The 27,321-nt window shown below is 37.0% G+C and overlaps 1 protein-coding gene and 1 long non-coding RNA gene across 2 annotated transcripts; one reads left to right on the top strand and one right to left on the bottom strand.

Annotated features, from left to right (window-relative positions):
- Window positions 1-3,182: 3,182 nt before the first annotated feature.
- Window positions 3,183-3,856, top strand: LOC123683220. Its single transcript, XR_006747959.1, has 2 exons — window positions 3,183-3,331; window positions 3,384-3,856. It is a non-coding gene; the product is annotated as an uncharacterized LOC123683220 (long non-coding RNA).
- A 17,981-nt stretch (window positions 3,857-21,837) lies between these two features.
- LOC123682433 lies at window positions 21,838-24,831 on the bottom strand. The gene has a single exon (XM_045621037.1). It carries the CDS (start codon window positions 24,829-24,831, stop codon window positions 21,838-21,840), a length of 2,994 nt encoding a protein of 997 aa, XP_045476993.1.
- Between the last annotated feature and the right edge of the window lie 2,490 nt (window positions 24,832-27,321).

Raw genomic sequence — 27,321 nt, 5'->3', positions numbered from 1 at the left:
GATGGAGATGGTACCAAACTTGAATCGGGATTGTTGGGAGTTTTCTTGTGATGAAATAAATGTGCAGAATAAATCCGAAAGTCAAATCACCGATAGTAATGATTTATCTGACGCACAACGTGATACTTTGGATAAATTTATAAATAAAAAGTTTGAATTGCAAGGTGATCGGTTGGGATGTACACATCTCACGGAATTTGAGATACAAACGGATTCTCCTCCTATAAAGCAACGGTATTATCCCGTCTCTCATGTTGTTCAACAGCATATTGATTCTGAACTTCAGAAAATGATTGATTTGGGTATTGTTGAGGAATCTCGTAGTCCGTGGTCATCGCCAATATTATTAGTCCGCAAAAAAGAAGGTGGATATCGGTTTTGTGTGGACTACCGGAAATTGAATAAAGTTACGAAACCAGATGCCTATCCTTTACATTTTGTTTCTGCGATTTTGGACAACCTCAAGGGAGCAAAATATCTCTCCTCCATCGATATAAAGTCAGCTTACTGACAGATTCCTATGAAAGAATCTTCTAAGGAATATACAGCTTTCACGATTCCTAATAGAGGATTGTATCAATTTAAACGCGTTCCATTTGGTTTAAAGAATGCACCTGCTGCTTGGCAGAGGTTTATTGATCGGGTGATTGGTCCTGATTTGGAACCGTATGCTTTCGTATACCTCGATGATATCATTATAATTTCTGACTCCTTCGAGAAGCATATGGAAATCCTTGAAAAAATATTTTCGAGACTATTTGACGCTGGACTTACAGTTAATAAAGAAAAATGTAAGTTTTGTAGGTCTGAACTTCGCTATTTAGGGTATGTTGTGGATAAATTCGGTCTCAGAGTGGATCCTGAGAAGGTTGAAGCTATTTTAAGGATTCCTCGACCTTCTTGTGTTAAAGAAGTTCGGTCATTTATTGGCATGGCTTCTTGGTATAGGAGGTTTATTCCCGATTTTTCTGCCCGAATAAATCCTCTTTGTCAGCTGCTGCGTAAAAATTCCAAGTGGAATTGGAATTCAGAATGTGAAGCCAGCTTCCATTCTGTGAAGGAATATCTTATTAGTGCTCCATTATTACAGTGTCCTGATTTGAGCTTGCCATTTATTGTGCAGACTGATGCAAGTAACTATGGTCTTGGTGCCGTTCTTTCCCAGGAGTCTGATCAAGGTGAAAGGGTCATTTGTTACCTTAGTCGATCACTGACCAAACAGGAACGTGCATATTCCACAACAGAGAAAGAACTCTTATGTGTTGTATGGGCATTGGAAAAGCTCAGGCCGTACTTGGAAGGTACGTCATTTACTGTTGTGACCGACCATCATTCGTTAATTTGGTTGCACAACTTAAAAGAACCGAATGGGAGACTGTGTAGATGGGCTGTTCGCTTACAGCAATTTGATTTCAAGATTATACATCGTAAGGGCAAGGATCATGTTGTTCCTGATCTTCTATCTCGTTCTGTCCCGGTAATAGATAGTATTACTCCTGAGGAAGATCATTCTGATTTTGATATTAATACCGTTAAAGATAAGTGGTATTTATCAATGAGATCAAAAATTCTTGATAGTCCTTTAAACTTTCCACAATGGAGAGTAGAAAATGATAAAATATTTAAATATGTTAAGTGTGATTTTTCTGTGTTGTCAGGTGATGATTTGAATTGGAAACTTGTTGTACCCAAAGAAAATCGTTCGTCTGTTATTCATGCCATTCACTGTGTTCCGACAAGTGGCCATCCTGGTGTTTTCAAAACATATAAGAAAATTTGTGAAAGATATTTTTGGCCTAAAATGCGTTCTGACGTTAGTTGTTTTGTTAAGAAGTGTAAGATATGTATAGGTCATAAATCAGTTCAAAAAAGTCCAGCAGGTTTATTGGGTAGTCGACCAACTATAACGAAACCTTTTCAGATGCTTAGTATCGATTTGATGGGACCTCTTCCGCGATCTACGAAGGGTTATAGTTTTATATTTGTGATCTCTGATTACTTCTCAAAGTTTGTCTTAACTTTTCCGCTAAGATCGGCGAACGCATTGAAGATATGCGAGCATTTGGAAAATGATGTATTCCTTTTATTTGGTGTGCCAAAGTATATCATAGCTGATAATGGTACTCAATTCAGGGGAAAACACTTTACCGACTTGTGCAATAAATATAAGGTGAAAATGTTGTTCAATGCTCTTTACCACCCCCAACATAATCCTGTAGAGAGAGTTAATAGGGTTGTTAAGACTACTCTATCTTGTTATGTACAAGAAAATCATAGGAAATGGGATTTATTCCTTCCGTCTGCAAGTTGTGCCATTCGCACATTAGTCCATGAAGTCACAGGATTCACTCCGTATTTTATAAATTTTGGGCGTGAACATATTATTCGTGGAGATCTTCATGATATAACGATTCCTGATAAAAATATCAATGTGGTCCGTGATAACGTCGATTTGAATAGGTCTGGTAACTTTTTACATTTATACAATAAAGTTAAAGAAAAATTGGAAAGAGCTTATAGAGCTTCCGAGGGAAGATATAATCTTCGAAGACGTCCCGTAGAATATAATGTTGGTGACATCGTCTGGCATAAAAATCATGCTCTATCAAATAAGTCTAAATTTTTTTCTGCTAAATTGAGCCCTCGATATGTCGGTCCATTTAGGATGAAATCTAAGCTTGGTCGTTGGTCTTATGAACTGGAGGATGATTCGAGTAAGTCTTGTGGAATATGGCACGTGAATGATCTGAAGGAAGGATCTGTTGAAGAGTTTGCTTAACTCTTCATTTTACCTGGGGGGGAGTTGTAACGTTTTTTTTCTTTTTATCATTTTTATTTTAATATTATTTCTGCTTGGAGAATGAATGTACCGCTGAAGTGGAATCGTCAGGTACACTTTCTAATTGTTTTTGTTTTGTTCGCGATTCTGGTATTGAATTGCCAGAAATTGTGTTGGGGTGGTCATTTCAAATAAATATATCATTTCCCGCTCCTCAAGTATAGGCAACCAATATAACATCTTTTCTCGTCAAATTGTCAAGTCGCAAAAACTTGTTTTGAATCCCATCTGTGAAATATAGATACATCAATTGGAACGCATTTTTCCGTATTTCTCGAGTGTAGAGCATCTCAGCTAATCCGAATAAAGATTTTCTGTCTTCGACCATTTGAGTTGCGATTATTTGGAAAATTGCAGATAATATCATAATTTTGCTGATTATTTTGGATATTTATATCACGTTTTGGAATCAAGCAGAATTTCCGTCTTGTACGGGATAAAAATTCTACATACTCTGATAGAAATTTCTATAAAAGCCGCCCTCCATCTTAGGTAATGTAAAGTACAAATTTCAAATGATTGTCTTCATGAGTTTTAATTGCAGGCTTTCAATTCTTTCAATTCTTCTGAATATTTTACTGATTCGATAGATAAGTGGATCAACCTGAATTATTGGCGTGTTGGTTGATGCAAAGACATCCCTTGGACATAGGCACCCCCATTGCCTTATACTGAGGGTTGGAATAACTTCTAACCGGTTGGGAGCGAACCGAATTCAACATTTCCATCAACTGGACTTCTCCCTCTGGATGAGTACAACCCTTTTATTTTCATTAGAGAAAGTTACCAAAATTAATCATTTATTTTGAATATATTGAATAACCATATTGGACCATATATAGACTCTGAAATTTAACTAAAATCCTACAGTTTATTATTTTATTGTGAATACCATTATCTGAATACCATTATCTGTGAAATTCTCTGTAAATGAAAGCCGGCATTCATTCTTCTAAATTATTGTTCATACTTAAGTGCACTCAATTCAAATTCATTAATTACATTTCATATCATAAATATAACGCTTTTCTCTTCAAGTACTTAGTAATTTGGTAGTTTTGGAAATTTTGCAGAAAAGAAGGAATCTTGTTTATATTCGATTGATATTATTAAAACTATCTGGCGCCCCCCCTATTTATTGAGCTGTTCATTTTAAATTAAGAAAAAAATTATAGAATCCACCCCTTCTCCACTAGAGCTAAGCCGCGAGCTTCATTTTACCTTATTTATGTTACATCTAGAGAATATTTGAAAATAATTCACTTGTTGAGAAAAATAACGTAACAACACAGAGTTTTCGATATAACATTTCAGGTCATATGAGGTGACCACTCCTCTTGAGGTGCAGGTAGATGCCGAAAGCGACATTATTTTTTTATCTTGGTTATCAATATATCCTCAAAATCTGAATTTCATCCTATATACAGAGTTTTTGATATAACATTTCATGCCATATGGAGTGACCCCCACTTCCTTAAGATGCAGGTATATTCCGAAAGCGACATTATTTTCTATTATTATTTATCAATATATCCTCAAAATCTGAATTTCATCCTATATACAGAGTTTTTGATATAACATTTCAGGTCATATGGAGTGACCCCCCCCTTTCTTAAGATGCAGGTATATGCCGAAAGCGACATTATTTTCTTTTATTGGTTATCAATACATCCTCAAAATCTGAACTTCACTCTTTATACAGAGTTTTTGATATAACATTTCAGGTCATATGGAGTGACCCCCCCCCTTTCTTAAGATGCAGGTTGATGCCGAAAGCGACATTATTTTCTTATACTGGTTATCGATATATCCTCAAAATCTGAATTTCTTTCTATATACAGAGTTTTTGATATAACATTTCAGGTCATATGGGGTGACTCCTCCTCTTGAGATGCAGGTAGATGCCGAAAGCGACATTATTTTCTTATATTGGTTATCGATATATCCTCAAAATCTGAATTTCTTCCTATATACAGAGTTTTTGATATAACATTTCATGTCATATGGAATGACCCCTTCCTTCTTAAGATGCAGGTATATGCCGAAAGCGACATTATTTTCTTATTTTGGTTATCAATACATCCTCAAGATCTGAATTTCATCCTATATACAGAGATTTTGATATAACATTTCAGGTCATATGGGGTGACCCCCCCCTTTCTTAAGATGCAGGTATATGCCGAAAGCGACATTATTTTTTTTTATTGGTTATCAATACATCCTCAAAATATAAATTCCATCCTATATACAGAGTTTTTGATATAACATTTCAGGTCATATGGGGTGACCGTCCGTTTCTTAAGATGCAGGTAGATGCCGAAAGCAACATTATTTTCTTATCTTGGTTATCAATACATCCTCAAAATCTGAATTCTAACCTATATACAGAGTTTTTGATACAACATTTCAGGTCATATCGGGTGACCCCTTCTTTCTTAAGATGCAGGTATATGCCGAAAGCGTCATTATTATCTTATATTGGTTATCAATATATCCTCAAAATCTGAATTCCATCCTATATATAGAGATTTTGATATAACATTCCGGGTCATATAGGGTGACCCCTTCTTCCTTAAGATGCAGGTATATGCCGAAAGCGACATTGTTTTCTTATATTGGTTATCAATATATCCTCAAAATCTGAATTCCATCCTATATACAGAGTTTTTGATATAACTTTTCAGGTCATATAGGGTGACCCCCTCCCCTCTTGAGATGCAGATAGATGCCGAAAGCGACATTATTTTCTTATATTGGTTATCAATACATCCTCAAAATCTGAATTCTAACCTATATACAGAGTTTTTGATACAACATTTCAGGTCATATCGGGTGACCCCTTCTTTCTTAAGATGCAGGTATATGCCGAAAGCGTCATTATTATCTTATATTGGTTATCAATATATCCTCAAAATCTGAATTCCATCCTATATACAGAGTTTTTGATATAACTTTTCAGGTCATATAGGGTGACCCCCTCCCCTCTTGAGATGCAGATAGATGCCGAAAGCGACATTATTTTCTTATCTTGGTTATCAATACATCCTCAAAATCTGAATTCTAACCTATATACAGAGTTTTTGATACAACATTTCAGGTCATATCGGGTGACCCCTTCTTCCTTAAGATGCAGGTATATGCCGAAAGCGACATTATTTTCTTATATTGGTTATCAATATATCCTCAAAATCTGAATTCCATCCTATATACAGAGTTTTTGATATAACTTTTCAGGTCATATAGGGTGACCCCCTCCCCTCTTGAGATGCAGATAGATGCCGAAAGCGACATTATTTTCTTATCTTGGTTATCAATACATCCTCAAAATCTGAATTCTAACCTATATACAGAGTTTTTGATACAACATTTCAGGTCATATCGGGTGACCCCTTCTTTCTTAAGATGCAGGTATATGCCGAAAGCGTCATTATTATCTTATATTGGTTATCAATATATCCTCAAAATCTGAATTCCATCCTATATATAGAGATTTTGATATAACATTCCGGGTCATATAGGGTGACCCCTTCTTCCTTAAGATGCAGGTATATGCCGAAAGCGACATTATTTTCTTATATTGGTTATCAATATATCCTCAAAATCTGAATTCCATCCTATATACAGAGTTTTTGATATAACATTTCAGGTCTTATAGGGTGACCCCCCCTTTCTTAAGATGCAGGTTAATGCCGACAGCGACATTATTTTCTATTAATGGATATATCAATACATCCTCAAAATCTGAATTTCATCCTATATACAGAGTTTTTGATATAACATTTCAGGTCATATGGGGTGACCCCTTCTTTCTTAAGATGCAGGTATATGCTGAAAGCGACATTATTTTCTTATCTTGGTTATCAATACATCCACAAAATCTGAATTTCATCCTATATACAGAGATTTTGATATAACATTTCAGGTCATATCGGGTGACCCCTTCTTTCTTAAGATGCAGGTATATGCCGAAAGCGTCATTATTATCTTATATTGGTTATCAATATATCCTCAAAATCTGAATTCCATCCTATATACAGAGTTTTTGATATAACATTTCAGGTCTTATAGGGTGACCCCCCTTTCTTAAGATGCTGGTATATGCCGAAAGCGACATTATTTTCTATTATTGGATATATCAATATATCCTCAAAATCTGAATTTCATCCTATATACAGAGTTTTTGATATAACATTTCAGGTCATATGAGGTGACTTCTCCTCTTGAGATGCAGGTAGATGCCGAAAGCGACATTATTTCATTCTGCTATGAGCGTTTCGAGCGAGTAGACGTGCTATTGAGTCGGCGCTTGACGTGAACCATAATTGACCAGCAATTATCAATCAATTCATCAAATAAATTGATTTAAAATTTTTAGTATTTGAAAATGGTATTTACAAAGGATCAAAGATCCGATATCAAGAAAATAATTTGTGAATGTTTCCAAGATAAAAAGTTCATGGAATCGATAGCTGACAAATTATCAGAATTGGTCTCAGAGAAGTTGTCTGAAAAAATCATCGAATTGGAAAGCAAAGTCGACATATTGAAAATGGATATGTCACAATTAGCTGATGCAAATCGTAACTTGCAGTTGAAAGTCGATCAATTAACTGAAGAAAATCATAAATGCCAGGCTGAAATAGATGACCTTCATCAGGTTAAAAAATTGTCTAATTTGAGAATTTATGGAGTCGAGCAGGAAAAAGATGAAAATGTTGGAGAAATTGTTCGAAATTTATTCACACGAAAACTTTCACTACAACTGTCTGATTTTGAAATAAAAAACTGTTACCGAATAAATGCTAATAGTCAAATTGGAAATAAGAAGCATTGTCCAATTATTGTGAAGTTTTCATCGTCCGATGACTGTGTCAAGATCTTATCTAATAAGAAAAAGTTGAAGGGATCTAATATCACTATTACTGAGGATTTAACTAAGTCAAGATATGAAGTTTTCATCAAGGCAAGGGGGATCTGCGGAAGACAGAATGTTTGGTCTCAAGGTGGAAGAATATGTATATTATTTGATGGTAAAAAACATTATTTAAGAAGTTATGCTGAATTCAGAAAAATCCTTTTATTATAGATTATCGTCTCGTTGATTCATTTTGCACTGTTCAAATCTCAATTTTGAATACAAACTTGTTTGTTTATATAGAGTTTTAGGTTAAGTTTTCTATCATTTCATAAATTTTTGCGGGGAGGAAGAAAGAAACAAAGAGTATACTGTAAACGTTCTTATCTTTTACCATTTGTCATTGTTTTTTTTTGCCTACCATATTGTTTAGGAACGTTATCTAGTGTTTGTTTTTATACGTTAACTGGCTGTACATGTTGGGATATTGTATGATATTTGGTTGAAACATATTCAATTTGAAAATAAAATATAATTTGTTTTGTTAATATTTGTATCACTGCTACCTTCTTAGTATTTAAATTGGAATTCATTGTTTGGGGGAGAAATTGTTACGGTTTACTAATCATTCATTATTTGATTTACGTTCATTATTAATTCTATTGTGGTAATTAGAAGATGTGGGATGGCTAGAAATTTTAAGTTGTGTCATTTGAATATCCGTTCACTTTTGGCTCATTTTGATGATTTCAGAACATTAATAGATGATTTCGATGTCGTGGGTGTTTCTGAGACGTGGTTGGGTGATGGGGTTGATGCGGAGGCCATAACCATCGATGGTTTCACTTTTTATAGACAAGATCGACAAACCAGAGGCGGAGGTGTCGGAATTTATGTATCAAATAAAATCAAATCCATATCATTAATTTCAAGTAGTATTAACAACCATTGCGAACAGATTTGGATCCGGATAAAGATAAAAAATACCTCCTTTGCGGTCGGTTGCGTCTATCGTCCCCCTAAGGGTAGTCTACCTTCTTTCATAGAGTCTCTTGACGATTCCTTGTCCTTAATTTTTCCCACTGTAGATGAGTTGATTTGTTTTGGGGATGTTAACATCGACTTGCTCTCAAACGGGATCTTGGTTAATTCTTTGGAGGCCTATGGTCTCGAACAGTTGATAAATGAACCGACAAGAATATGCGGACGCTCCATGACATTGTTGGATCCAATTTTTATAACTAACCCTGAATACGTATTAAGTTCTGGTGTCATGGATGCAAGCAATGTGTCTGATCATAATTTAGTTCATTGTGAACTCAGCTTTAGATCGTCAGTCACGGAGCCTAAAATACACTATTATAGAGATTTCAAAAACTTCGATGTTACCTTGTTTCAACAAGACTTAGTACAAGAATCGTTCAATGATATATTTGCTATAAATAATATCGATGAAAAAGTTGATTTTTTCTCCGGTTTGATTCGGTCCGTGTTCGAGAGGCATGCTCCTTTGAAAGCGTCTCGTGTGACGAAAAAACATGCACCGTGGTTGACCTTTCCCGTCAAAATGATGATGAAGGAGAGAGATTCAGCTCTAGCAAAATTTAAAATATCCAAAACGCCTGATGATTGGGATTGTTACAAGAAAATACGAAATTTCACTCTGTCGTCTATAAGACGAGAAAAAAAAGCTTATTACGATGGTATATTTCGGGCACGAGATTCTAGATTGTTGTGGAATAGTTTGAGGAGGATAAGTCCCCAAAAAAGTAATGTGCGTTTGCCGACCAACCTGGAGCGACCGGAGCTGGCTAATGATTATTTCAGTTCCGTTTTTGTTGATAAGCCAGTTGATGACAATCTCTTAAATTTTTACGCTACAGAAAAATTTCCTAACTTAACAAGTCCTGAAACTTCTTTTAAGTTTCGATTTATTACTGTCGATGAGGTCGGAAAGATTATTTCGAGCATAAAATCAAATGCTGTTGGTTTGGATGGTATAACGATCAACATGCTTAAATACTGTGGTTCTTCAGTTGATAAATATATAACCCATATAGTTAATTGTTGCATTGAAAAGAATTATTTTCCACAATCATGGAAGGTTGCGGTGATAAGGCCGTTAAGTAAAATCAATGACCCCAAGCAGTTTTCAGACCTCAGACCTATTAGCATTTTGCCCGCGATGTCAAAAATACTTGAGAGGGCAATCCATCGACAGATAACATCATATGTCACTGACAACAATATTATTCCCAATTGTCAGGCTGGTTACAGGGCTGGACATAGTACTTCATCTGCGTTGGTGAAGGTGGCTGATGACATCGCCAGGAATTTTGATGACGGAAATGTAACAGCTTTAATAACCTTAGATTTTTCAAAGGCATTCGATACCATCAATCACACATTACTTTGTCACAAGCTAAAATATTATGGGTTCTCTGAAGATGCACTTTCTTTCATCTTCTCTTATCTGAATAACCGTTCTCAAAAGGTACAAATTAACAATATTTTGTCTTCTTCGCGTTATGTTATCTCTGGTGTACCCCAGGGATCCGTTCTGGGACCTCTACTTTTTATTATATATTCAAGTGATATCCTAACATCAATTAAATATTGTAAGTGTCAGGCCTTTGCTGATGACACTCAGATATATTGTGACTTGAATGCGGGTAACTTTTTTCAAGCTCAGGATGGTGTAAATAGTGACCTCGAAACGGTAAATAGATTGGCTGGGAAACACAATTTGAGGTTAAATGAGAGTAAATGTCAGGTGATTTTATTCGGAAATAGGAGCTTGAGGGAGAATCTTTCACAGAGACTTCAGGTGAAGATTGATCGTTCAGTCTTGCCCATCGTTGATACCATCAAGAATTTGGGTATAACGTTTGATTCTGACTTGAAATTCACTTTTCATGTAAATACCCTGCTCAAGAAATCATTCGGTATTCTCAAGATGATATACTCGCACAGACATTGCCTTAACTCTTCTATTCGTAGGATTCTTGGTGAATCATTGGTTTTATCTTTATTCAATTACGGGGATGTTGTTTATGGAAATTATTTGACGAAATTTGAACAGCACCGTATTCAGAAAGTACAGAATTTTTGTTGTCGTTTCGTTTTCTCTCTTAGAAAGTTTGATCATGTTTCGCACAAAATAAGAGAGCTGGGTTGGCTTCCAATGCATATTCGAAGAAAATATAATTTTTGCTATTTTTTATACAAAATAATGAAGTACAAAATTCCCGTGGAACTCTATAGTAGACTTGTTCCTAGGTCGGCTGTCCATTCGGTCGCGGTAAGGGGTAGAAATCACTTGAGCATCCCTCGTCACTCCAGTGCTATGTTTCAGAAATCGTTCACCTACCAGGCCGCTAAGATGTTCAATACATTTCTCATTGATTACTTACATATCTCCGAATTTCGGATGAAGCGTGTTCTGAGAGCTAGACTTCTCGAATTATCGGGTTAGTATTTAATATGGACTCTTTTATTTTATCTGTCCTGTTATACCCTTCTTATCATATTGGGTATGTTGTTTTGATTTTTGTTTCATGAAACCTATTGACATGTTTTCTTTCTTTTCTTCTCCTCTCTAGAGTAAAAAACGCTATTGTAATATTTGTATGTATCGTGCTGCACAGGTTAAGTGTAAGAATAGCCTGAGGCTAAACTTCGCCTGTGTTGTACTGAAAAAGAAAAAATAAAGACGTTTATTATTATCGACTTTTGCCTATACGCGTAGGATTTTTCCTCGCCGTCGGCTTCTCACTCCTCGCTAAGAGGAACATTCACTCAATCCCAGATATTTAAAATATCAGAAGGGTAGAGCTCGGTCGTGTCCGGTCCTTGTGGTCCCCCTGGTTGTCGTCGAACTTCTGGTCCTCTTACACGCGATCCTTGGACCTGTCCTTCGCTTCCTAGGAATTTTCTCACCGTCCTTGCAGTACCTAAAAGAACGGCTTTTTGCATTACATTACATATATACTCACTAAGCCCTAGTTGCTTGATATTTCTCTTGAGATTTTTGGGTACTATTCCTGTTGTTGAGATGATAATTGGAATAGTTCTCGTTGATATCATTCCCCACTGGCGCTTTATCTGAAATTCGAGGTCCCTATATTTTGAAATTTTTTCGACCTCTTTTTGACGCAAGTTGTTGTTATTAGGTATTGCTACGTCGATGAGTATAGCTGCCTTTTGATGTTTATCAACTAGCAATATATCTGGCCTGTTGTGAGGGACTGTTTTATCAGTCAAAACTGTACGATCCCAGTACAGTTTATAGCGTTCGTTTTCCAGGATGGTCTCCGGTCGGTACTTGTAGTATGGTACTTTTTCAGATTGAATTAGTGTTAATTTAGTTGCCATTTCTTGGTGTAATATCTTCCCTACTGCATCGTGTCTCTCTTTATATTCATGTCCTGCAAACATCTGACATCCACCCGTGATATGTTGTATTGTCTCATTTGTTGGACACCCATATCGGCATCGATCGTCGGTAATAGTTCGATCCTTTATGATATGCCTGCAGTAATTTCTAGTTGAGATCACTTGATCTTGGATGGCTAAAAGAAAACCTTCTGTTTCTGGGTACATTGCACCTGATGTGAGCCAATAGTTCGACGCTTCAATGTCGACATGATCCTGGTTCACCTCGTTGAAATGTCTTCCATGCAGGGGCTTCTCTCTCCATCTATCCAGTTTTTCTTGGTTTGTCTGGTGGTTGTATGAAAATTGCTCCTTGTGAAGTTGTAAAGGTGTAGATTCGTCTGCTTCACACAGTATTTTGTAGAACTCTGATGTACTTGCTTGATCTCTGAAGTATTCCCGTAGGCTTTCTATCTGCCCACTAGCAAGTTCCATGATGTCCGTAAGACCCCTGCCTCCTTTATTTCTCGGCAGTGTAGTCCTCTCAATGCTGCTTTTCGGATGGTGCTTGTTTGCTTTTGTCATCAACGTTCTCATTTTACGTTGCAAGTTTTCGATGTCTGTTTTGCTCCATGGAACTATACCGAATGAGTATGTTAGAATTGAACATGCATATGTGTTGATGGCTCTCGTCATGTTCCTGCTGTTGAGGTTTGTTTTTAAGATTTTTTTGGTTCTCCTAATGAACTCAGTCGTTAAGTCTTGCTTCATTCTTTGGTGGTTGATTCGTCGATTCTGTTTCATTCCAAGATATTTATAAAGATCATCCGACTTCATTGATTCTATTTGCTGTCCATTTGCGAGAGTGATCGGTTCATCTTGTATTCTTCCTCTCACTACGCTGAGAGTACGACATTTGTCCAATCCGAATTCCATACCTACATCTTTCGAAAAATGTTCCACTAGTTTGACCATAATTTCTAGGTGGTTCTTATTGCCTGTTATCAGTTTCAAATCATCCATGTACAGCAAATGATTAAGGGTGGTGGTATTATTATTTCCTTTAATGTTGAAACCCTTTTCAGTAGCGTTTAGCTGTTTAGAGAGTGGGTTCAGCGCCAAGCAGAACCATAAAGGGCTCAAGGAGTCACCTTGGAAAATTCCCTTCTTAATTGGAATCAGTTTGGTTTTTATGTTTGCCGTGGATAGCTCGATGTTCGTTTTCCAATTGTCCATTGCAAGCTTTAGAAAATTGGTTATAATTGGATCGATCTTGTATATCTCCAAAATTTTCTTCAGCCAGCCATGTGGAAGTGAGTCGAAAGCCTTCTTATAATCAAAATAAGTCATGAAAAGGTTTCTATGTTTCTTGAAGGCTTGGTTGCATATGATGGAATCTATTACCAGCTGTTCCTTCGATCCTTGTGCATTCTTGGAACATCCTTTCTGCTGTGTTGTTATTATTTTATTTTTCTCGCAATGTTTGTAGATACGAGATGCTAAACATGATGTGATGATTTTGTATATTGTTGGTAGGCATGTTATAGGTCTATATTTTGATGGATCCATAGTGTTTTGAAAATCCTTCGGTATTAGGTAAGTGATACCTGTTGTTAAAAATGTTGGCATTTCTGTTGGATTATGTATTATGTTATTTATATATTCGACTAGCCTGCCGTGCAGACACCAAAACTTCTTCAACCAGAAGTTGTGAATTCCATCTGGGCCTGGAGATTTCCAATTGTGAGTGTTCTTCAATATTTCCTGTAGTTCTTCAGACGTTATTACACTATGTGGCATACTTTCTATGGTCTCACATGATTTCTCCTCTCTTCTTATCCAACATGCTTTGGAGTTAAAAGGAGTTGGTGTTGACAGTTGATCGGTCCAAAAACTCTCCATATCTTCGGCGCTTGGAGGACTCACTAATTTAGTTGACGTTTGTTCATTAAGCATTCTATAAAAGTTCTTTTCGGAGTTTTCAAAAATCATATTTTCATGTTTTCGTTTATAGCTCTCATTGTATCTTCTCAGTCGTTCAGAGTATACACTTAATTTTTGTTTGAGTGTATCTAGAGTTTCTTGAGCACTTTCATTGTTGGCGTCGTAGTTTGCATGTCGCCTATGGCGATCCATAATTGCATCCACTATTTTCTGTAGTTTTCTCGACGGAGAACCTTTTTCAAATTGTGTTAACCTTCCTATATCTTGTCGGAGGCTATGTACTTTTGCTTCTAGCCTATTTTGCCAATGTGGTTTGTTATGCTGTTTTTTCTGTGCTGGTTGCTCACTTCTAGGTTTTGGCTTCACACCGAGCACTGCTGATATTGTAGAGGCTGCACAGTAGGTAATTAAATGCAATGACTCTAGGTTTTGGTTATTCGAAAAAAACGGTGGAACTATCTCTTTGTTCATTATGTGCAGAATATGTGATAGTTTTTTCGATGTCTTCAGTCTAGGAAGAATTGGTCGTTTAAGAGGATCAGTACCCTCGAATTCTATGAAATATCTATTCATTGTAACAGATAATTGCTCTAATAGATCTCTTCGACTTTCTTCTCGGTTTTCCATAGTCGCAGTTTGTATATTCCGCCATTGCTCATCTCTTACTAGTGGCAAATCTCCGCTGTTTTGTTCCTCAGTATTAATTTGTGCATTGATGTTGTGTTGGTTTTCAGCACAATCGTAGTTTTCTTCAATTGTCACTTCGTTGTTAGTGAGGTTCCTATTCTGTAGCCTCAGTTGGACTTCATTTTTTATGGTGTTAAGTCTCTCATCGGGTACAAGTTTATTTCTCAATATGACCCGGTATTGGTCGGCTACTCTTTGTTCAGAAACTTGAAGTTCGGGATAGTTTCTGTGGAATTCTGCAAACAGCTTTTGCCGGTAGCCTATTTTATCCTCTTCCATATTAGTTACTTCATAGTATATGCGCATGATCGTTTCATTTATCGAACTTGTCCATTTCATGCGTCTTCTTGGTAGACCTGCTTGGGTGAGTGCTGGTTGGGGATCCTGCGCAGCACCTTCAGCGGTCGGAGAAACTCGTGTTATTCTTCTCCTAGAATGTTGAGATTGTGGAGGCGTAGCATTTTGTTCGACAGACGCCCGTCTCCTTAGCACTCTGTCACCGACGTCCCGCATACTGTCATGTCCAGCGCCGGCTCCAGACACGCCCTGACGAACCTCAGGCAGCGGCTCTATATTTCGATTCCTTAAATTCACCATCATTCATGGGTTCCTCCGTGTCGTGGGGGAGACGGCCTTTGATCGCTTTTTACGATCCGCAGAGCTACGGTGGGAGAATTCTTGAGCTGCTTTCCACACGGCTTCGTCCGTTACCCTGGACAGGGACCCTTCGACAGGTTACAGCTTCCCGGGTCAGGGAGCTCCTGGAATCTGCGGTGGGCAGGAGTCGATTCAACTCTCCTGATAGGTGAATTGCTAGTGATTCACCTACCGCTACCCTTTTATTATTATTATTATTATTATTATTATTATTATTATTTTCTTATGTTGGTTATCGATATATCCTCAAAATCTGAATTTCATTCTATATACAGAGTTTTTATATAATATTTCAGGCCATATGGGGTGACCCCCCCTTTCTTAAGCAAAATCTGAATTCCATCCTATATACAGAGTTTTTGATATAACATTTCAGGTCATATGGGGTGACCCCTTCTTTCTTAAGATGCGGGTATATGCCGAAAGCGACATTATTTTCTTATCTTGGTTATCAATACATCCACAAAATCTGAATTTCATCCTATATACAGAGTTTTTGATATAACATTTCAGGTCATATGAGGTGACCCCTCCTCTTGAGATGCAGATAGATGCCGAAAGCGACATTATTTTCTTATATTGGTTATAGATATATCCTCAAAATCTGAATTTCTTCCTATATACAGAGTTTTTGATATAACATTTCAGGTCATATGGGGTGACCCCCCCTTTCTCAAAATGCAGGTAGATGCCGACATTATTTTTTTATATTGGTTATCAATATATCCTCAAAATCTGAATTTCATCCTATACACAAATTTTTTGATATAACATTTCAGGCCATATGGCGTGACCCCCCCTTTCTTAAGATGCAGGTAGATGCCGAAAGCGACATCATTTTCTTATATTGGTTATCGACATATCCTCAAAATCTGAATTTCTTCCTATATACAGAGTTTTTGATATAACATTTCAGGTCATATGGGGTGACCCCCCCTTTCTCAAGCTGCAGGTAGATGCCGAAAGCGACATTATTTTTTTATATTGGTTATCAATATATCCTCAAAATCTGAATTTCATCCTATATACAGAGTTTTTGATATAACATTTCAGGCCATATGGGGTGCCCCCTCTTTCATAAGATGCAGGTATATGCCGATAGCGACATTATTTTCTTATATTGGTTATCAATACATCCTCAAAATCTGAATTCCATCCTATATACAGAGTTTTTGATATAACATTTCAGGTCTTATGGGGTGACCCCCCCTTTCTCAAGCTGCAGGTAGATGCCGAAAGCGACATTATTTTTTCATATTGGTTATCAATATATCCTCAAAATCTGAATTTCATCCTATATACAGAGTTTTTGATATAACATTTCAGGCCATATGGGGTGACCCGCTCCCCTCTTGAGATGCAGGTAGATGCTGAAAGCGACATTATTTTCTTATATTGGTTATCAATACATTCTCAAAATCTGAATTCCATCCTATATACAGAGTTTTTGATATAACATTTCAGGTCATATGGGGTGACCCCTTCTTTTTAAGATGAAGGTATATGCCGAAAGCGACATTATTTTCTTATCTTGGTTATCAATACATCCTCTAGATCTGAATTTCATCCTATATACATAGTTTTTGATATAACATTTCAGGTCATATGGGGTGACCCCCCCTTTCTTAAGATGCAGGTAGATGCCAAAAGCGTCATTATTTTCTTATATTGGTTATCAATATATCCTCAAAATCTGAATTTCATCCTATATACAGATCATTTCAGGTCATATGGGTTGACCCCCTACCTTTCTTAAGATGCAGGTAGATGCCGAAAGCGACATTATTTTCTTATCTTGGTTATCAATATATCCTCAAAATCTGAATTTCATCCTATATACAGAGTTTTTGATATAACATTTCAGGCCATATGGGGTGACCCCACCTTTCTTGAGATGCAGGTTTATGCCGAAAGCGACATTATTTTCTTATATTGGTTATCAATATATCCTCAAAATCTGAATTTCATCTTATATACAGATCATTTCAGGTCATATGGGGTGACCCCCCCTCTTGAGATGCAGGTAGATGCTGAAAGCGACATTATTTTCTTATATTGGTTATTAATACATCCTCAAATTTCTGAATTCCATCCTATATATAGAGTTTTTGATATAACATTTCAGGTCATATGGGGTGACCTCTTCTTTCTCAAGATGCAGGTATATGCCGAAAGCGACATTATTTTTTTATCTTGGTTATCAATACATCCTCAAGATCTGAATTCCATCCTATATACAGAGTTTTTGATATAATATTTCATGTCATATGAGGTGACCCCCCCTCTTGAGATGCAGGTAGATGCCGAAAGCGACATTATTTTCTTATCTTGGTTATCAATACATCCACAAAATCTGAATTTCATTCTATATACAGAGTTTTTGATATAACATTTCAGGTCATATGGGGTGACCCCCCCTTTCTTAAGATGCAGATATATGCCGAAAGCGAAATTATTTTCGTTTCTTGGATATCAATATATCCTCAAAATCTGAATTTCATCCTATATACAGAGTTTTTGATATAACATTTCAGGTCATATGGGGTGACCCCTTCTTTTTAAGATGAAGGTATATGCCGAAAGCGACATTATTTTCTTATCTTGGTTATCAATACATCCTCTAGATCTGAATTTCATCCTATGTACAGAGTTTTTGATATAACATTTCAGGTCATATGGGGTAACCCCCCTTTCTTAAGATGCAGGTAGATGCCAAAAGCGTCATTATTTTCTTATATTGGTTATCAATATATCCTCAAAATCTGAATTTCATCCTATATACAGATCATTTCAGGTCATATGGGTTGACCCCCTACCTTTCTTAAGATGCAGGTAGATGCCGAAAGCGACATTATTTTCTTATCTTGGTTATCAATATATCCTCAAAATCTGAATTTCATCCTATATACAGAGTTTTTGATATAACATTTCAGGCCATATGGGGTGACCCCACCTTTCTTGAGATGCAGGTTTATGCCGAAAGCGACATTATTTTCTTATATTGGTTATCAATATATCCTCAAAATCTGAATTTCATCTTATATACAGATCATTTCAGGTCATATGGGGTGACCCCCCCTCTTGAGATGCAGGTAGATGCTGAAAGCGACATTATTTTCTTATATTGGTTATTAATACATCCTCAAATTTCTGAATTCCATCCTATATACAGAGTTTTTGATATAACATTTCAGGTCATATGGGGTGACCTCTTCTTTCTCAAGATGCAGGTATATGCCGAAAGCGACATTATTTTTTTATCTTGGTTATCAATACATCCTCAAGATCTGAATTCCATCCTATATACAGAGTTTTTGATATAATATTTCATGTCATATGAGGTGACCCCCCCTCTTGAGATGCAGGTATATGCCGAAAGCGACATTATTTTCTTATATTGGTTATTAATACATCCTCAAATTTCTGAATTCCATCCTATATACAGAGTTTTTGATATAACATTTCAGGTCATATGGGGTGACGCCCCCTTCCTTAAGATGCAGATATATGCCGAAAGCGACATTATTTTTTTATATTGGTTATCAATATATCCTCAAAATCTGAATTTCATCCTATATACAGATCATTTCAGGTCATATAGGGTGACCCCCTACCTTTCTTAAGATGCAGGTAGATGCCGAAAGCGACATTATTTTCTTATTTTGGTTATCAATATATCCTCAGAATCTGAATTTCATCCTATATACAGAGATTTTGATATAACATTTCAGGTCATATCGGGTGACCCCTTCTTTCTTAAGATGCAGGTATATGCCGAAAGCGACATTATTTTTTTATATTGGTTATCAATATATCCTCAAAATCTGAATTTCATCCTATATACAGATCATTTCAGGTCATATAGGGTGACCCCCTACCTTTCTTAAGATGCAGGTAGATGCCGAAAGCGACATTATTTTCTTATTTTGGTTATCAATATATCCTCAGAATCTGAATTCCATCCTATATACAGAGATTTTGATATAACATTTCAGGTCATATCGGGTGACCCCTTCTTTCTTAAGATGCAGGTATATGCCGAAAGCGACATTATTTTCTTATCTTGGTTATCAATACATCCTCAAGATCTGAATTTCATCCTATATACAGAGTTTTTGATATAACATTTCAGGTCATATGGGGTGACCCCCCCTTTCTTAAGATGCAGATATATGCCGAAAGCGAAATTATTTTCGTTTCTTGGATATCAATATATCCTCAAAATCTGAATTTCATCCTATATACAGAGTTTTTGATATAACATTTCAGGTCATATGGGGTGACCCCTTCTTTTTAAGATGAAGGTATATGCCGAAAGCGACATTATTTTCTTATCTTGGTTATCAATACATCCTCTAGATCTGAATTTCATCCTATATACAGAGTTTTTGATATAACATTTCAGGTCATATGGGGTGACCCCCCCTTTCTTAAGATGCAGGTAGATGCCAAAAGCGTCATTATTTTCTTATATTGGTTATCAATATATCCTCAAAATCTGAATTTCATCCTATATACAGATCATTTCAGGTCATATGGGTTGACCCCCTACCTTTCTTAAGATGCAGGTAGATGCCGAAAGCGACATTATTTTCTTATCTTGGTTATCAATATATCCTCAAAATCTGAATTTCATCCTATATACAGAGTTTTTGATATAACATTTCAGGCCATATGGGGTGACCCCACCTTTCTTGAGATGCAGGTTTATGCCGAAAGCGACATTATTTTCTTATATTGGTTATCAATATATCCTCAAAATCTGAATTTCATCTTATATACAGATCATTTCAGGTCATATGGGGTGACCCCCCCTCTTGAGATGCAGGTAGATGCTGAAAGCGACATTATTTTCTTATATTGGTTATTAATACATCCTCAAATTTCTGAATTCCATCCTATATACAGAGTTTTTGATATAACATTTCAGGTCATATGGGGTGACCTATTCTTTCTCAAGATGCAGGTATATGCCGAAAGCGACATTATTTTTTTATCTTGGTTATCAATACATCCTCAAGATCTGAATTCCATCCTATATACAGAGTTTTTGATATAATATTTCATGTCATATGAGGTGACCCCCCCTCTTGAGATGCAGGTAGATGCCGAAAGCGACATTATTTTCTTATATTGGTTATTAATACATCCTCAAATTTCTGAATTCCATCCTATATACAGAGTTTTTGATATAACATTTCAGGTCATATGGGGTGACGCCCCCTTCCTTAAGATGCAGATATATGCCGAAAGCGACATTATTTTTTTATATTGGTTATCAATATATCCTCAAAATCTGAATTTCATCCTATATACAGATCATTTCAGGTCATATAGGGTGACCCCCTACCTTTCTTAAGATGCAGGTAGATGCCGAAAGCGACATTATTTTCTTATTTTGGTTATCAATATATCCTCAGAATCTGAATTTCATCCTATATACAGAGATTTTGATATAACATTTCAGGTCATATCGGGTGACCCCTTCTTTCTTAAGATGCAGGTATATGCCGAAAGCGACATTATTTTTTTATATTGGTTATCAATATATCCTCAAAATCTGAATTTCATCCTATATACAGATCATTTCAGGTCATATAGGGTGACCCCCTACCTTTCTTTAGATGCAGGTAGATGCCGAAAGCGACATTATTTTCTTATTCTGGTTATCAATATATCCTCAGAATCTGAATTCCATCCTATATACAGAGATTTTGATATAACATTTCAGGTCATATCGGGTGACCCCTTCTTTCTTAAGATGCAGGTATATGCCGAAAGCGACATTATTTTCTTATCTTGGTTATCAATACATCCTCAAGATCTGAATTTCATCTTATATACAGAGTTTTTGATATAACATTTCAGGTCATATGGGGTGACCCCCCCTTTCTTAAGATGCAGATATATGCCGAAAGCGAAATTATTTTCGTTTCTTGGATATCAATATATCCTCAAAATATGAATTTCATCCTATATACAGAGTTTTTGATATAACATTTCAGGTCATATGGGGTGACGCCCCCTTCCTTAAGATGCAGATATATGCCGAAAGCGACATTATTTTTTTATATTGGTTATCAATATATCCTCAAAATCTGAATTTCATCCTATATACAGATCATTTCAGGTCATATAGGGTGACCCCCTACCTTTCTTAAGATGCAGGTAGATGCCGAAAGCGACATTATTTTCTTATTTTGGTTATCAATATATCCTCAGAATCTGAATTTCATCCTATATACAGAGATTTTGATATAACATTTCAGGTCATATCGGGTGACCCCTTCTTTCTTAAGATGCAGGTATATGCCGAAAGCGACATTATTTTTTTATATTGGTTATCAATATATCCTCAAAATCTGAATTTCATCCTATATACAGATCATTTCAGGTCATATAGGGTGACCCCCTACCTTTCTTAAGATGCAGGTAGATGCCGAAAGCGACATTATTTTCTTATTTTCATCATCATCAATCATCAATCAGCCCTTTGCATCCACTGCTGGATATAGGCCTCCCTCATTTCTGCCCACTGTCCTCTATTCTGAGCACTCCGCATCCAGTCTGTGGTCATCCTCTTGATGTCGTCAGTCCATCGCGTGGGAGGTCTTCCCCTGCTTCTTTTGTCGGCTCTTGGTCTCCACTCGAGCAGCCTCTTTGTCCATCGTCCATCTACCATCCGTGCTACATGCCCAGCCCAGTTCCACTTGAGCCTAGCTATCTGGTAAATAACATCTGTGACTCCTGTTCTCACCCGTAAGTCCTCATTTTTAACGTGGTCACGAAGTGACACACCGAGCATCGATCTTTCCATCTTACGTTGCGCAACTCTGAGCTTCTTAGCAGACGTGACGGTTAGAGTTAAGGTTTCGGCGCCGTAGGTCATAACCGGCAAAATGCACTGATCAAATACCCTTCGCTTCAGACAAACCGGGAGGTTACTCTTAAACACACCCCCAAGTCTGCCATACGCAGCCCAAGAAAGCGTTATTCTTCTCTTCAACTCGCATGTTTGGTTGTCTCTCGAGATTCGTATTTCATGACCCAGATATATGTATCTATCCACCAAATTCACATCATGGTCACCAATGGCAATATTTGCACTAGGGACCAGATTCGTCATGAATTTTGTCTTGGAGATATTAATTTTAAGCCCGACCTGAACACATACTTCCTGAAGATCTTCCAACATTTTCCTGATATCTTGTAGGTTGTCAGCGAACAGAGCTATATCATCCGCGAAGCGCAGATCTGTTAAGTTCAAGCCATCTATATTTAAACCCTTTCCGCTCCATTCAAGCATTTTGAAGGCGCTCTCCAAAACAGTGATAAATAATTTGGGTGACATAGTATCCCCCTGTCGTACACCTCTACCGATTCTTATGAGGTTGGTGTTTTCGTGCAATCTAACCATCATGGTAGCATTTTTATATATATTATATATTAGTTTTGTATTACGGTAGTCCACCCTGCACTTTTGTAAGGAGTCCAAGACTGCACTCAACTCAACAGTATCAAAGGCCTTGTGGAAGTCCACAAAGGCAATGACTAGTGGCCTATTATATTCTATGGACTTCTCGATCACAGTTTTGATGCTCTGAAGATGGTCATTGGTTCCAAAACCTCTGCGGAACCCAGCCTGTTCTATGGGTTGATAAAAATCTAATTTGTTCTCTAAGCGTGTAGTTATAATTCTCGAGAAGAGTTTATAAAGATGGCTAAGTAAGCTTATTGGTCGATAGTTCTCCAGTTCCGCTGAATCTCCTTTCTTGTGAATCAAGATCACGATGGCGTTGTACCACTTTTCTGGTATGGTGCTGTTAAAGAGACAGAGATTAAAAAGCCTTGCTATTTTCCTGAGTAGACAGTGACCACCTATCTTAACTGCATCGGCAACCACACAGTCCTCTCCAGGGGCTTTGTTGTTTTTTGTTTTCCTCAGAGCCAGCTTTATTTCGTCGAGAGTAATATCAGGCATTTCTTCTGACCCTTGATTAACGATGCCTTCTTTACTCGTCAGGAGCTCTAATTCTGTTCCCGAGTCTGAGTTAACTTCATTCTGGCTTTTATATAGTAGGTGGTAAAAGTCCTCAACTATCCTCAAAATATCCTCTCTGTTTGTTGTAATATGCCCGTTTTTGTCCTTTGCCTTCGTCATTTGCTTTTTTCCAGCTTCCAATCCTCTACGTAAGACCTTCATGCTTTTGTTGCTTTCTATTGTTTTTTCGATCTTATCTTGGTTATACGCTCTAATGTCACGTCTGATAGCTTTTGATACCTCTCTGTTAATCTGTCTTAGTTCTTCAGCAGTAGTCATTTCTTCACTTCTCATGTCTCTTCTTTCTTTCATTTTCCGCATAGTGGCTTCGCTTAATTTCGATTCTTTCTTGGTTCTTGGGCAGTATATATTTTGACTCTCTATCAAGGCAGTAGTGATGGTCTCGTTCAGGACATTGATATCCTCTTCTGGTTTGGTGTCATCCAGCCTATTTGAGATGTATTGCTGGAAGCAGACCGTGTCCGGTGGGCTCCTCCATGATCTGTCGCTGTTAGTCTTCTTGATCAGCCTATGCCGTTCTTTACCGACGTCAATCATTAATTTAGCTCTTACAATCCTGTGGTCACTTCCGGTGGATACCTTGTTCAATACTGACACGTCTTTAACTATGTGACTTCTGTTGGTGATTATGAAATCTATCTCATTTTTTGTTCGTCCATCCGGACTCCTCCATGTCCATCTCCTATTTGGTCTCTTAAGAAAGAAGCTATTCATTTGGAATAAGTTGTTCTGCAGCAGGAAACCAAGCAATGTTTCACCTCTATCGTTTCTTCCCTCCAGTCCATAGTTTCCCAGTGAGAACTCAGCAACATCCGATTTCGTTCCCATCTTGGCATTGAAATCACCACATAGAATACTATAATGTGCCTGCTGATCGCTAAGAGCATTTTTGATGTCGTCGTAAAACAAATCTACTTCTTCGTCAGTATGATCCGAGGTAGGCGCGTAAACTTGTATAATTTTTATATTATATCTCGTGTTAAGTTTAAGGACAAGGCATATTACTCTTGTGGAGAATTTCTTCAGAGACAAAATGCTTGTTCTGTGACGTTTATGTATCAGAAAACCAGTTCCTCCTACTGAGCTATTGTCATCTCCTACGTAATAGAAACTGTGGCCAGATTTTAAAGTAATGAGTTGTTCTCCGCGCCTTCTAACCTCGCTGAGACCCACGATATCCCACTTGATATTCTCTAGTTCGCACTCAAGTTCAGTTAATCGTTCTTCCGACAGCAATGACAGTACATTGTATGTTGCTATGTACAAAATTTTATTACTTTTATTTTTCTTAGGTTTCTTCGCCAAATAATTGTCCCCCCCAGAATCCATGGGACAGACTGATTTAACATCAGTGCGAGATTCTGAAGATAGTCTTCTACTCGCCTGGGGTAATTGAGTGTTTTTACCTGGCATTTTCATAAGGGGTATTTAGCCATAGAACACCACGTTGGCTAGACGTCTTGGTGAGCGCATATTTCAGCCGCCCAATCTGGGTCAGACGCTGTTTGCTGCCGCCCATTATGGGTCAGACGCCGCAATGCTAGTTTTGGTCCGCCCCGGCTATTTGATTTCACCGGTACCACCCATATCTGGGAGGCTTTCCCCTATCCGCCACCTGGGGAGGCGCCCGATGGAGGACTAGCAACCCCACACGGGTTTCTTATTTTGGTTATCAATATATCCTCAGAATCTGAATTCCATCCTATATACAGAGATTTTGATATAACATTTCAGGTCATATCGGGTGACCCCTTCTTTCTTAAGATGCAGGTATATGCCGAAAGCGACATTATTTTCTTATCTTGGTTATCAATACATCCTCAAGATCTGAATTTCATCTTATATACAGAGTTTTTGATATAACATTTCAGGTCATATGGGGTGACCCCCCCTTTCTTAAGATGCAGATATATGCCGAAAGCGAAATTATTTTCGTTTCTTGGATATCAATATATCCTCAAAATATGAATTTCATCCTATATACAGAGTTTTTGATATAACATTTCAGGTCATATGGGGTGACGCCCCCTTCCTTAAGATGCAGATATATGCCGAAAGCGACATTATTTTTTTATATTGGTTATCAATATATCCTCAAAATCTGAATTTCATCCTATATACAGATCATTTCAGGTCATATAGGGTGACCCCCTACCTTTCTTAAGATGCAGGTAGATGCCGAAAGCGACATTATTTTCTTATTTTGGTTATCAATATATCCTCAAAATCTGAATTTCATCCTATATACAGTTCATTTCAGGTCATATGGGGTGACCCCCCTTCTTGAGATGCAGGTAGATGCTGAAAGCGACATTATTTTCTTATATTGGTTATTAATACATCCTCAAATTTCTGAATTCCATCCTATATACAGAGTTTTTGATATAACATTTCAGGTCATATGGGGTGACCAATTCTTTCTCAAGATGCAGGTATATGCCGAAAGCGACATTATTTTTTTATCTTGGTTATCAACACATCCTCAAGATCTGAATTTCATCCTATATACAGAGTTTTTGATATAACATTTCAGGCCATATGGGGTGACCCCACCTTTCTTGAGATGCAGGCATATGCCGAAAGCGACATTATTTTCTTATATTGGTTATCAATATATCCTCAAAATCTGAATTTCATCCTATATACAGTTCATTTCAGGTCATATGGGGTGACCCCCCTTCTTGAGATGCAGGTAGATGCTGAAAGCGACATTATTTTCTTATATTGGTTATTAATACATCCTCAAATTTCTGAATTCCATCCTATATACAGAGTTTTTGATATAACATTTCAGGTCATATGGGGTGACCAATTCTTTCTCAAGATGCAGGTATATGCCGAAAGCGACATTATTTTTTTATCTTGGTTATCAACACATCCTCAAGATCTGAATTCATTCCTATATACTGAGTGTTTGATATAATATTTCATGTCATATGAGGTGACCCCCCCTCTTGAGATGCAGGTAGATGCCGAAAGCGACATTATTTTCTTATATTGGTTATCGATATATCCTCAAAATCTGAATTTCATTCTATATACAGAGTTTTTATATAATATTTCAGGCCATATGGGGTGACCCCCCCTCTCTTAAGATGCAAGTATATGCCGAAAGCGACATTATTTTCTTATCTTGGTTATCAATATATCCTCAAAATCTGAATTTCATTCTATATACAGAGTTTTTGATATAATATTTCATGTCATATGAGGTGACCCCCCCTCTTGAGATGCAGGTAGATGCCGAAAGCGACATTATTTTTCTTATATGGGTTATCGATATATCCTCAAAATCTGAATTTCATTCTATATACAGAGTTTTTATATAGTATTTCAGGCCATATGGGGTGACCCCCCCTCTCTTAAGATGCAGGTATATGCCGAAAGCGACATTATTTTCTTATCATGGTTATCAATATATCCCAAAAATCTGAATTTCATCCTATATACAGATCATTTCAGGTAATATGGGGTGACCCCCCCTTTCTTAAGATGCAGGTAGATGCCGAAAGCGACATTATTTTCTTATCTTGGTTATCAATACATCCTCAAGATCTGAATTCCATCCTATATACAGAGTTTTTGATATAATATTTCATGTCATATGAGGTGACCCCCCCTCTTGAGATGCAGGTAGATGCCGAAAGCGACATTATTTTCTTATATTGGTTATCGATATAACCTCAAAATCTGAATTTCATTCTATATACAGAGTTTTTATATAATATTTCAGGCCATATGGGTGACCCCCCCTCTCTTAAGATGCAGGTATATGCCGAAAGCGACATTATTTTCTTATCTTGGTTATCAATATATCCTCAAAATCTGAATTTCATCCTATATACAGAGTTTTTGATGTAACATTTCAGGTCATATGAGGTGACCCCTCCTTTCTTAAGATGC

This window comes from Harmonia axyridis, chromosome 6, assembly GCF_914767665.1.
Source record: "Harmonia axyridis chromosome 6, icHarAxyr1.1, whole genome shotgun sequence".
NCBI lineage: Eukaryota > Metazoa > Arthropoda > Insecta > Coleoptera > Coccinellidae > Harmonia > Harmonia axyridis.
This window is presented reverse-complemented; position numbering and strand designations above follow the sequence as displayed.